Raw genomic sequence first — 12,510 nt, forward strand, 5'->3', positions numbered from 1 at the left:
AGCCAGTAAGGTCTAATGAGTGGGCAGGCCCACCAAACATGGGCATGAGAGCCTACGTACCCGCGGCCCCTCCAGCAAAGATCTGGGACCGATGGGAAAGTCCTATGAAGAATAGCTGGGGTGGGGCTGCGGCTTGCCGATTTTTTTTTTTTTTTTTAAATTACCCAATGAATGAATGAATCCATAAATAAATAAACAAACAGTGTTATGTGAATAAATTAAATAAATGTTCCCAGCATATGAACACACAATTATATGAATCAGTGATGGCTATGGCTATAAGTCCATATGTTCTGCAGGGTCAAAGCAAAAAACTTCAAAGAATTCCTTCCCAAATGGTGGAAAATAAGCAAACTTTAACTGAACAGCAACAGTTGTTCTTTGCTCTATTTCTTCTAATACAGCCTCCATATGTAATCCCACAAGCGATATATGAAAATGACCAAATGACCGCTTACCAGATGCAAGGATCAAATGAGCATATATCAGAATGAACCCTCTACATCGAGCGATATCCCACTCTCTTCCACAGCAAGGACCATCTGATCTCCAATCAAAGGTGATCACTCTCCTGCTGTTTTCCGTCCACACTACTCGCCTGCTTCACTGGCTGTGAGTGCGCCAAAAATGTCTCCGTCCACCATATAGGGTGAAAAAAAAGGTCTCCTTTCCCAGTAGATGCTTTGTAAAGAGAAACGCGTCAGGAGGAGCCAAGGACCAGACATACGGTACAGTCTGCATGAGCAGCTGAACATACAGTAGTATATATCGGTACACCGCTTTTTTTACCTTTTTTAACCACTTTCCGACCAGCGCACGACCATGTACGTCGACAGAATGGCACGGGCAGGCATATTGGCGTACAGGTACGTCCAATATTCAATGCCCCCCTGCCATCGGGGAGCGCGGCGCGCTCCCACGCTTGTCGGGACCCCCGTGAGTCCGGTCGCGGGGCCCGCGGACTCGATCGCCGCGGGCATCCCCGCGATCGTCTCACGGAGCGACCGAATGGAGGAAATGCAGAGTAAACAGCATTTCTCCATTCTGCCTAGCAACTAGTGACGCTGATCTCTGCTCCATGTGATTTGAGCAGAGATCAGTGTTCACTAAATGAAAGCCCAACCCCCCCACAGTTAGTAACACACCCCTAGGAACACTTAACCCCTACACTGCCACCCACTGGTTAACCCCTTCACTGCCAGTGTCATTTACACAGGAATCACTGCATTTATATAGCAGTGATTACTGTATAAATGACAATGGTCCCAAAAATGTGTCAAAAATGTCTGATGGGTCCCCCACAATGTCGCAGTCACAATAAAAATCGCTGATCGCCACCATTACTAGTAAAAAAAAAATAATAAAAAATTAATAATAAAAATGCTATAAAACTATCCTTATTTTGTAAACGCTATAACTTTTGCGCAAATCGCTTATTGCGATTTTTTTTTACCAAAAATATGTAGAAGAATACGTATCGGCCTAAAAAATGTTTTTTTATATATTTTTGGGGGATATTTATTATAACAAAAAGTAAAAAATAATGCGTTTTTTTCAAAATTGTCACTCTATTTTTGTTTATAGCGCAAAAAATAAAAACCGCAGGGGTGATCAAATACCACCAAAAGAAAGCTCTATTTGTGGGAAAAAAAGGACGTCAATTTTGTTTGGGAGCCACGTCGCACGACCGCGCAATTGTCAGTTAAAGCGACGCAGTGCCGAATCGCAAAAAGTGGTCTGGTCTTTGACCAGCAAAATGGTCCGGTCTGCAAGTGGTTAAGAAAAAACTTTTTTGTATGTTGCAGTGTTGCTGTGTTTTTTACATACTCCTTTGGTTGTTGGCCATGTGTGGACTTTTTAATAATGAAGCTTTGATGTGTTAAAACCTATTGCCCTATATAAGTTTTGATTGGAGAGCAGATCGTCCTTGCTGTGGAAGAGAGTGGGATATCCCTCAGTGTGGAGGGTTCATCCTTGGATCTGGTAAGCAGCCATTTGGTCATTTTCATATATTGCTTGCAGGATTACATGTGTCGGCTGTATTAGAAGAAATATAGCAAAGAAAAACTGTTGCCGTTCAGTTAAAATTTGCTTATTTTCCACCATTTGGGAAGGAATTCTTTGAAGTTCTTAGCTTTGACCCTGCAGAACATATGGACTTATAACCATAGCCACCACTGATGCATATAATTGTGTGTTCATACGCTGTAGACATTTGCTTAATTTATTCAAATAACACTGCTGTTTGTTTATTTATTTATGGATTCAGTCATTGGGTAATTAAAAAAATAATAATAAAAATTCCCCTTAGGGGTGAACGACACTATTTGTCACTTATATTATTTACTGATTTGTTGATAATATTTGATGATTTATTTATTTATATTATCTCACTAAACCTCACGTAGGTTGCGATGTACTGCAGTACCATGCGATCTAATGCAGGCACCCACACTGCATTTGACTTCTGAATTTGTTGTGACATTAGAATTACATTGATGCCTGCAGTACATCGCACTCCCAGTGCGTTTTGAACATGGTACGGGAAACGCGCACAGAACGTGGGTTTCCTGCACCGCGTTCTGGTGTGAACAGGCCCTTAAAGTGTGAAATGTTTGTATGGTTGTGTGCATTGCCTCATGTTTACCTGAGTAAAAAAATAAAAACATGAGTACAGAACAAAATAAATAAGCACATAAACAGTGTTCTCCTGTTGACTTCAGCTGATGTGCTTTTTTTCTTTCATGTAGACTGGAGGAGAGAAACACATAACCAGCACACGGGAAACTGGATGCAAAATCCACCTAATGTATACAGTGCGGATCAGAACGTGGTGAACCAGCAACACCAAGACCGGTAAACCACTTACAATGTGTACTTTAAATGATCTATTGTCAGTTTTATTCTGTTCCTTTTTCTTGTGTTATATCCCGGCCTGGTTCACACCACAATTTCTGCGTTGTGAATTCTGGTGCCTTTTTTATGCATTTTGCCACGTTCCATACAGGAAAAAATGCAAGGTCTTTTACTTTTGTTGACTGCACTGAAACACAATGAGCTGGGATGAAATAAGGCCATTGGCAGTGGTGGAACTACAAGGTCATACTTGCGACCAAGCCGTGGCATTCTGCAACTGTGGGGGGACCCAAGACAGCTCATTGCAGAACATGTTCTTCCAGTGCAACCGTGTGTTTCTGTTCTGAGGATGGAGCCATGCAAGTTCCCGACAGGCCGCGGGTGCTTTGCTCTCAGACAGTGCTACCAGTGAGGATTCCTGTGCCGGTGCGGTGCTTGCCTGCCTGCCTCCCTTCTCCCCGCTACTCCTCCACCTCCTCCCTACACAGTAGACGGAATATAGCTAGAGCAGTAGAGTTGAGCTACTCCGCCTCCCAGCTCTGCCCCCAAACGCCATCTCCACACTTAACTTCCTGGCTTGCAGCAGCTCCCAGTCCGCTGGTAAGGCAGTCTAATGGGGTTTTTTAGGGGCTAGGGGGCACTGATATAAGGGAGGTTACTCTGATGTAATGAGGGGCTCTAAAGGGGGGCACTGATATAATGGGACTCTAAACTAATGGGAGGAGACCATTAAATCAGCAGTCCACACCCCCCTCCCCCCACTTAGAGTCCCGCCATTAGATCAAGGTCTTCTTATATCAGCACCTCCCCTCCCCATTAGAGCCCTCCCATTATATCCTAGTCATCTAATAGCACCCCCCCAACTTACAGACCCCATTTAGATGTTTAGCACCCCCCTTAGAGACTCCCCCGGTAGATCAATGTCCCCTTATATCAGCAACCCTGGTCACTGATATAAGGGGACTCTGCTAGAAAAAAAAAAGAGAAAAACTCTTAAAGTAAATAAGCTGCTGCTAGCACTGATATGTGTTTTTACACCTCAACAAATGAAATAATAATTGTTGATGATAGTGGAAACCCCCAAGTATTAATACACTCCAATTTTAATTTAAAAATATTTACTATGCAATCTTGATACACTTAATGTGGCAGCATGCCCCTTTATCTACAGTCAGGTGTAGGTTCCTTAATTTCAAATGCTGGTCCTCTGGTCATCTGGTCTTTTCCCAGCATCCCCTGAGCTCTTGGACCAGCCCCAGTCACTGGAGAGGACTTTGCTACAGTCCGTGTGGAGAGGCTGTCCATGCAGTGGGGTGGCCCTATCTTCAGCCACCAGAACCGCCGAAGACAGCAGCAGCAGTGCCAATGTGAAGCTTGTGCCAATCGCAGATGCACAAGGCCATGAGCTTTTCAGAACCTTCCTTCATGAAGTGGACATGTGAGAAATCTTGTCTTCTTTCCCTGTTCAGAAGCTGAACTGAACTCAGGAACTCTACAGCCATCTAGTGCCCATTTGTAGTATTGTTCTCATTTCTTCCATTCCTGTTTTATTACTGTTAAAAGAGAAGTATGGGAATCCGGTTTTTCCCATAATCATACTTACCTAGGTGGATGAAACATTGGACCGATGCTGCATCTGTCCCCCAGTGCCTCTCCACTGAGAACCGAGCGATCGAACATCGCTGATGGCTCGGTTCTCACAGCTCCCACAAGCAGAGAGCTGCTGACTGTCAATCATGGGGACAATCACACGCCTCCCTGATGGTATAGCATGATGCATAAATATCTTCCTGTATTTCTCAGCATTGAAGACATCATTGATCCTGACCAAATCCCCAACTGCATTTGCAAAAATGCATCCCTAGACTTGCAAGGAACACTCCATGCTTCACTGTTGCCTGCAGACATTCATTATTAGTGATGGACGAACGTTTCGCCCGGCGGTCGTTTCGCGGCGAATTTCCGACATTCGCGGTCCGCACGTTCGAACGCCTTTTTCCGTCGTTCGCCGCGGCGGACTTACGTGTTTAATGTATACAAGAACTTTAACCTTTGGTGACACGTTTATCATGTGATACAGGACAGCCACTTGAGACATGACAGCACATGGACACTTGTACATTCCCCCTAACCTATAAATACACCCGATCCGGTGGCCATTTTACATTCTTTCTTCTGTTACGATAGGGACAGGTTCCTGTGTGGAGTAGGGAGAGATAAACCACTAGCTATTTGGTACACAAAAGTTCTTTTCAGGACTGGTATAGGTGTTAGGTGTTGATAGGTTTGCTGTGCTGCTGATTCTTGCAGCAGCCTGAGTGTTTTTTGTTAGTTTAGAGAAAGGGAAAGGACGGTGTATGCTACAGGGACAGCCAGATTAGTCTTTCATCATCATCATCATCATCATCATCATTAGCTGTTACTATCAAGGTCCACAAAAGAGCTGTTCCAGTAACCACTAATCGTTCTCTTTTTTTGCCAATTTGTATAGGGACAGGAAGGAAGCAGTGTTGTCAGGCAGTGAGGGTAATTTTAAAGACTTGCTGTTATTATTAGTTCCACAAAGGTTCTTTTCAGGACTGGTATCAGTGGTACAGTAATAGGCTTGTACATGTATAATATTCTTTCTTCCAAATATAGAAAGGATATTATACTTGACTGCTGCCCTTCTGCTGCAGTCTGCTAAACATTCACAACTCACTTGTTCCACAAAAGTTCTTATAAGGACTGGTAACTTGGTATAGGGTGCTACGGTACATAGGCTTGAGTGCGGTACAGTCTGCTGTTCTGTAAGGACCGCTATCGGTCCACAATAGATAGGGTTGACGTGCACCACTGCTGACCGCTGCCCTATACTGCAGCAGTCCTTCAGCGGTATAGGGACTGACGTACAGTCTGCTAATCACTAACACACAACCTGCTTGTTCCACAAAAGTTCTTATAAGGACTGGTAACTTGGTATAGGGTGCTACGGTACATAGGCTTGAGTGCGGTACAGTCTGCTGTTCTGTAAGGACCGCTATCGGTCCACAATAGATAGGGTTGACGTGCACCACTGCTGACCGCTGCCCTATACTGCAGCAGTCCTTCAGCGGTATAGGGACTGACGTACAGTCTGCTAAACACTAATACACAACCTGCTTGGTCCACAAAAGTTCTTATAAGGACTGGTAACTTGGTATAGGGTGCTACGGTACATAGGCTTGAGTGCGGTACAGTCTGCTGTTCTGTAAGGACCGCTATCGGTCCACAATAGATAGGGTTGACGTGCACCACTGCTGACCGCTGCCCTATACTGCAGCAGTCCTTCAGCGGTATAGGGACTGACGTACAGTCTGCTAATCACTAACACACAACCTGCTTGTTCCACAAAAGTTCTTATAAGGACTGGTAACTTGGTATAGGGTGCTACGGTACATAGGCTTGAGTGCGGTACAGTCTGCTGTTCTGTAAGGACCGCTATCGGTCCACAATAGATAGGGTTGACGTGCACCACTGCTGACCGCTGCCCTATACTGCAGCAGTCCTTCAGCGGTATAGGGACTGACGTACAGTCTGCTAAACACTAATACACAACCTGCTTGGTCCACAAAAGTTCTTATAAGGACTGGTAACTTGGTATAGGGTGCTACGGTACATAGGCTTGAGTGCGGTACAGTCTGCTGTTCTGTAAGGACCGCTATCGGTCCACAATAGATAGGGTTGACGTGCACCACTGCTGACCGCTGCCCTATACTGCAGCAGTCCTTCAGCGGTATAGGGACTGACGTACAGTCTGCTAATCACTAACACACAACCTGCTTGTTCCACAAAAGTTCTTATAAGGACTGGTAACTTGGTATAGGGTGCTACGGTACATAGGCTTGAGTGCGGTACAGTCTGCTGTTCTGTAAGGACCGCTATCGGTCCACAATAGATAGGGTTGACGTGCACCACTGCTGACCGCTCACCTATACTGCAGCAGTCCTTCAGCGGTATAGGGACTGACGTACAGTCTGCTAATCACTAACACACAACCTGCTTGTTCCACAAAAGTTCTTATAAGGACTGGTAACTTGGTATAGGGTGCTACGGTACATAGGCTTGAGTGCGGTACAGTCTGCTGTTCTGTAAGGACCGCTATCGGTCCACAATAGATAGGGTTGACGTGCACCACTGCTGACCGCTGCCCTATACTGCAGCAGTCCTTCAGCGGTATAGGGACTGACGTACAGTCTGCTAAACACTAATACACAACCTGCTTGGTCCACAAAAGTTCTTATAAGGACTGGTAACTTGGTATAGGGTGCTACGGTACATAGGCTTGAGTGCGGTACAGTCTGCTGTTCTGTAAGGACCGCTATCGGTCCACAATAGATAGGGTTGACGTGCACCACTGCTGACCGCTGCCCTATACTGCAGCAGTCCTTCAGCGGTATAGGGACTGACGTACAGTCTGCTAAACACTAATACACAACCTGCTTGGTCCACAAAAGTTCTTATAAGGACTGGTAACTTGGTATAGGGTGCTACGGTACATAGGCTTGAGTGCGGTACAGTCTGCTGTTCTGTAAGGACCGCTATCGGTCCACAATAGATAGGGTTGACGTGCACCACTGCTGACCGCTCACCTATACTGCAGCAGTCCTTCAGCGGTATAGGGACTGACGTACAGTCTGCTAATCACTAACACACAACCTGCTTGTTCCACAAAAGTTCTTATAAGGACTGGTAACTTGGTATAGGGTGCTACGGTACATAGGCTTGAGTGCGGTACAGTCTGCTGTTCTGTAAGGACCGCTATCGGTCCACAATAGATAGGGTTGACGTGCACCACTGCTGACCGCTGCCCTATACTGCAGCAGTCCTTCAGCGGTATAGGGACTGACGTACAGTCTGCTAAACACTAATACACAACCTGCTTGGTCCACAAAAGTTCTTATAAGGACTGGTAACTTGGTATAGGGTGCTACGGTACATAGGCTTGAGTGCGGTACAGTCTGCTGTTCTGTAAGGACCGCTATCGGTCCACAATAGATAGGGTTGACGTGCACCACTGCTGACCGCTCACCTATACTGCAGCAGTCCTTCAGCGGTATAGGGACTGACGTACAGTCTGCTAATCACTAACACACAACCTGCTTGTTCCACAAAAGTTCTTATAAGGACTGGTAACTTGGTATAGGGTGCTACGGTACATAGGCTTGAGTGCGGTACAGTCTGCTGTTCTGTAAGGACCGCTATCGGTCCACAATAGATAGGGTTGACGTGCACCACTGCTGACCGCTGCCCTATACTGCAGCAGTCCTTCAGCGGTATAGGGACTGACGTACAGTCTGCTAAACACTAATACACAACCTGCTTGTTCCACAAAAGTTCTTATAAGGACTGGTAACTTGGTATAGGGTGCTACGGTACATAGGCTTGAGTGCGGTACAGTCTGCTGTTCTGTAAGGACCGCTATCGGTCCACAATAGATAGGGTTGACGTGCACCACTGCTGACCGCTCACCTATACTGCAGCAGTCCTTCAGCGGTATAGGGACTGACGTACAGTCTGCTAATCACTAACACACAACCTGCTTGTTCCACAAAAGTTCTTATAAGGACTGGTAACTTGGTATAGGGTGCTACGGTACATAGGCTTGAGTGCGGTACAGTCTGCTGTTCTGTAAGGACCGCTATCGGTCCACAATAGATAGGGTTGACGTGCACCACTGCTGACCGCTGCCCTATACTGCAGCAGTCCTTCAGCGGTATAGGGACTGACGTACAGTCTGCTAAACACTAATACACAACCTGCTTGGTCCACAAAAGTTCTTATAAGGACTGGTAACTTGGTATAGGGTGCTACGGTACATAGGCTTGAGTGCGGTACAGTCTGCTGTTCTGTAAGGACCGCTATCGGTCCACAATAGATAGGGTTGACGTGCACCACTGCTGACCGCTGCCCTATACTGCAGCAGTCCTTCAGCGGTATAGGGACTGACGTACAGTCTGCTAAACACTAATACACAACCTGCTTGGTCCACAAAAGTTCTTATAAGGACTGGTAACTTGGTATAGGGTGCTACGGTACATAGGCTTGAGTGCGGTACAGTCTGCTGTTCTGTAAGGACCGCTATCGGTCCACAATAGATAGGGTTGACGTGCACCACTGCTGACCGCTCACCTATACTGCAGCAGTCCTTCAGCGGTATAGGGACTGACGTACAGTCTGCTAATCACTAACACACAACCTGCTTGTTCCACAAAAGTTCTTATAAGGACTGGTAACTTGGTATAGGGTGCTACGGTACATAGGCTTGAGTGCGGTACAGTCTGCTGTTCTGTAAGGACCGCTATCGGTCCACAATAGATAGGGTTGACGTGCACCACTGCTGACCGCTGCCCTATACTGCAGCAGTCCTTCAGCGGTATAGGGACTGACGTACAGTCTGCTAAACACTAATACACAACCTGCTTGGTCCACAAAAGTTCTTATAAGGACTGGTAACTTGGTATAGGGTGCTACGGTACATAGGCTTGAGTGCGGTACAGTCTGCTGTTCTGTAAGGACCGCTATCGGTCCACAATAGATAGGGTTGACGTGCACCACTGCTGACCGCTCACCTATACTGCAGCAGTCCTTCAGCGGTATAGGGACTGACGTACAGTCTGCTAATCACTAACACACAACCTGCTTGTTCCACAAAAGTTCTTATAAGGACTGGTAACTTGGTATAGGGTGCTACGGTACATAGGCTTGAGTGCGGTACAGTCTGCTGTTCTGTAAGGACCGCTATCGGTCCACAATAGATAGGGTTGACGTGCACCACTGCTGACCGCTGCCCTATACTGCAGCAGTCCTTCAGCGGTATAGGGACTGACGTACAGTCTGCTAAACACTAATACACAACCTGCTTGGTCCACAAAAGTTCTTATAAGGACTGGTAACTTGGTATAGGGTGCTACGGTACATAGGCTTGAGTGCGGTACAGTCTGCTGTTCTGTAAGGACCGCTATCGGTCCACAATAGATAGGGTTGACGTGCACCACTGCTGACCGCTCACCTATACTGCAGCAGTCCTTCAGCGGTATAGGGACTGACGTACAGTCTGCTAATCACTAACACACAACCTGCTTGTTCCACAAAAGTTCTTATAAGGACTGGTAACTTGGTATAGGGTGCTACGGTACATAGGCTTGAGTGCGGTACAGTCTGCTGTTCTGTAAGGACCGCTATCGGTCCACAATAGATAGGGTTGACGTGCACCACTGCTGACCGCTGCCCTATACTGCAGCAGTCCTTCAGCGGTATAGGGACTGACGTACAGTCTGCTAAACACTAATACACAACCTGCTTGGTCCACAAAAGTTCTTATAAGGACTGGTAACTTGGTATAGGGTGCTACGGTACATAGGCTTGAGTGCGGTACAGTCTGCTGTTCTGTAAGGACCGCTATCGGTCCACAATAGATAGGGTTGACGTGCACCACTGCTGACCGCTCACCTATACTGCAGCAGTCCTTCAGCGGTATAGGGACTGACGTACAGTCTGCTAATCACTAACACACAACCTGCTTGTTCCACAAAAGTTCTTATAAGGACTGGTAACTTGGTATAGGGTGCTACGGTACATAGGCTTGAGTGCGGTACAGTCTGCTGTTCTGTAAGGACCGCTATCGGTCCACAATAGATAGGGTTGACGTGCACCACTGCTGACCGCTGCCCTATACTGCAGCAGTCCTTCATCGGTATAGGGACTAAGAGTTTTGTCACAGGGTCATTTAAAAAATGACAGGCAGAGGAAGAGGCAGGCCCTTCCGCAGGGGTGGTAGGGGTAGGGCAGGAGCAACAGGCTTGAGCCAAAGTGGGAAGTTGCAGAAGGTGCGTTCAATTACTTTAAAGGATGCACCAGACTTGGTTGAGTGGCTCGCTCAGCCTTACTCTTCTGCACCCTCCTCATCCTCTCGATCTGCACCCTCTTCTTCACTCTCTGCTATGTGCACCCCCAAAGACACTACCACCAACAACACGACCACCACCACCACCACCACATACCTTCCGCTTGAGTCACTGGAATTATTTTCCGATCCATATCAAGAGGACATTTCTGATGCGCAGCCACTCTTGGTATTGGATCAGGAAGAGGAGGTAGCAACAAGCGCTACTCAGCAGTCTGACGCCAGTACCCAGATCAGCCCAAGGAGGAGGTTGGTCCCCGGTGTTGCTGCCTACTCCGAGATCTCTACTTATAGCGGTGGGGAAGGTGACGTTGATGATGACGTGTCTAGTGATGTCACGTGGGTGCCCACAAGAGAGGAAGAGGAGGGGAGTTCAGAGGGAGATATGGACCAGCAGATAGGGAGGAGAAGCAGCAATGACTTACATTGCACAGCAGGGACAAAGCAGACTGCAAATGTATCAGGAGCGAGTCATCGACCATGTACGGTCACATCTGGCGCTCCCAGGACACCGGCACATGGCTCCGCAGTGTGGGCTTTTTTTAACGTGTCCGCTGCTGACAATAGCGTTGCCATCTGCAATCTTTGCAGTCAACGCGTTAGTCGCGGTAAGCCCAATACTCACCTAGGGACGACCGCCTTAAGAAGGCACATGAGCAGCCATCACCGAGCCCAGTGGGAGCAACGGAACACACAAAGCCACACTGCAGGCTCTCACCGTCCAGCCTCGTCTTCTACTTCTCCTTCTCCTCTCTCCTCACAATTGTCCTCCACTCCACCTTCCATCACGCCAAGCTCACATTTTTCTGCAAAAAGGCAGGCTTCCGTGGGCCTAATGTTTGAGCGTAAAAAAATGATGACGCCGGATAACCCTCTTGCCCAACGGTTGGCGGCTGGCTTGTCAGAACTCATAGCCCGCCAACTACTGCCATATAAACTGGTGGACTCGGAGGCCTTTCGCAAATTTGTGGCCATTGGAACACCACAATGGAAGGTCCCAGGAAGGAAGTATTTCTCAGAGAAGGGCATCCCAGAGCTATATGGCCATGTTCAGCGGCAAGTGAATGTATCTCTGGCACACAGTGTCGGTGCCAAGATACATCTGACCACAGACACGTGGTCTAGCAAACACGGGCAGGGAAGGTATATCAGTTTTACTGCCCACTGGGTGAACCTTCTGACGGCCGTCAAGCATGTAACCCGTGGCACCCGTGTAGATTTGGTTTTACCGCCACGGATTGCATGCAGGCCTGACTCTTCTTCTCCTCCTCCTACTCCATCCTCCTCCCTCTCCTCCTCAGCTGCCTCCTCCTTTTCCGCTGCTAGCGTCTCTTCCACTGCACCGCCCAAGCTCCCCAGAACCTATTCCACATGCCAGGTGAGACGTTGCCATGCCGTGCTGCGTCTGTTGTGCCTGGAAGCAAAGAGCCACACTGGCCCGGCACTCCTTTCAGCTTTGCGTTCACAGGCAGATGAGTGGCTAACACCGCTCAATTTGACAGTTGGTAAAGTGGTGTGTGACAACGGTGCCAATCTGCTTAGCGCATTGAAACAGGGCAAAATCACGCACGTGCCGTGCATGGCACACGTCTTAAACTTGGTCGTGCAGCGATTCCTTGTCAAATACCCTGGGGTCCAGGACATCTTGCGGCAGGCAAGGAAAATCTCGGCCCATTTCAGAAGATCTTACACGGCCATGGCTCGCCTTGCTGACATTCAGCGGCGACACC

General features: G+C 47.5%; 1 protein-coding gene across 2 annotated transcripts in view; it reads left to right on the forward strand.

Annotated features, from left to right (window-relative positions):
- SEC16B (SEC16 homolog B, endoplasmic reticulum export factor) overlaps window positions 1-12,510 on the forward strand; it is a 392,979-nt gene that overhangs the window by 39,840 nt on the left and 340,629 nt on the right. For both annotated transcript variants that reach the window (XM_077453184.1, XM_077453185.1), the window contains one exon: window positions 2,751-2,856. In XM_077453184.1, the coding sequence (XP_077309310.1) occupies window positions 2,751-2,856 (106 nt within the window). The remainder of the gene's footprint in view (window positions 1-2,750; window positions 2,857-12,510) is intronic.

This window comes from Lithobates pipiens, unplaced genomic scaffold (genome assembly GCF_037356315.1).
Source record: "Lithobates pipiens isolate NorthernLeopardFrog02 unplaced genomic scaffold, aLitPip1_a1.2 Scaffold_23, whole genome shotgun sequence".
Taxonomy (NCBI): Eukaryota; Metazoa; Chordata; class Amphibia; order Anura; family Ranidae; genus Lithobates; species Lithobates pipiens.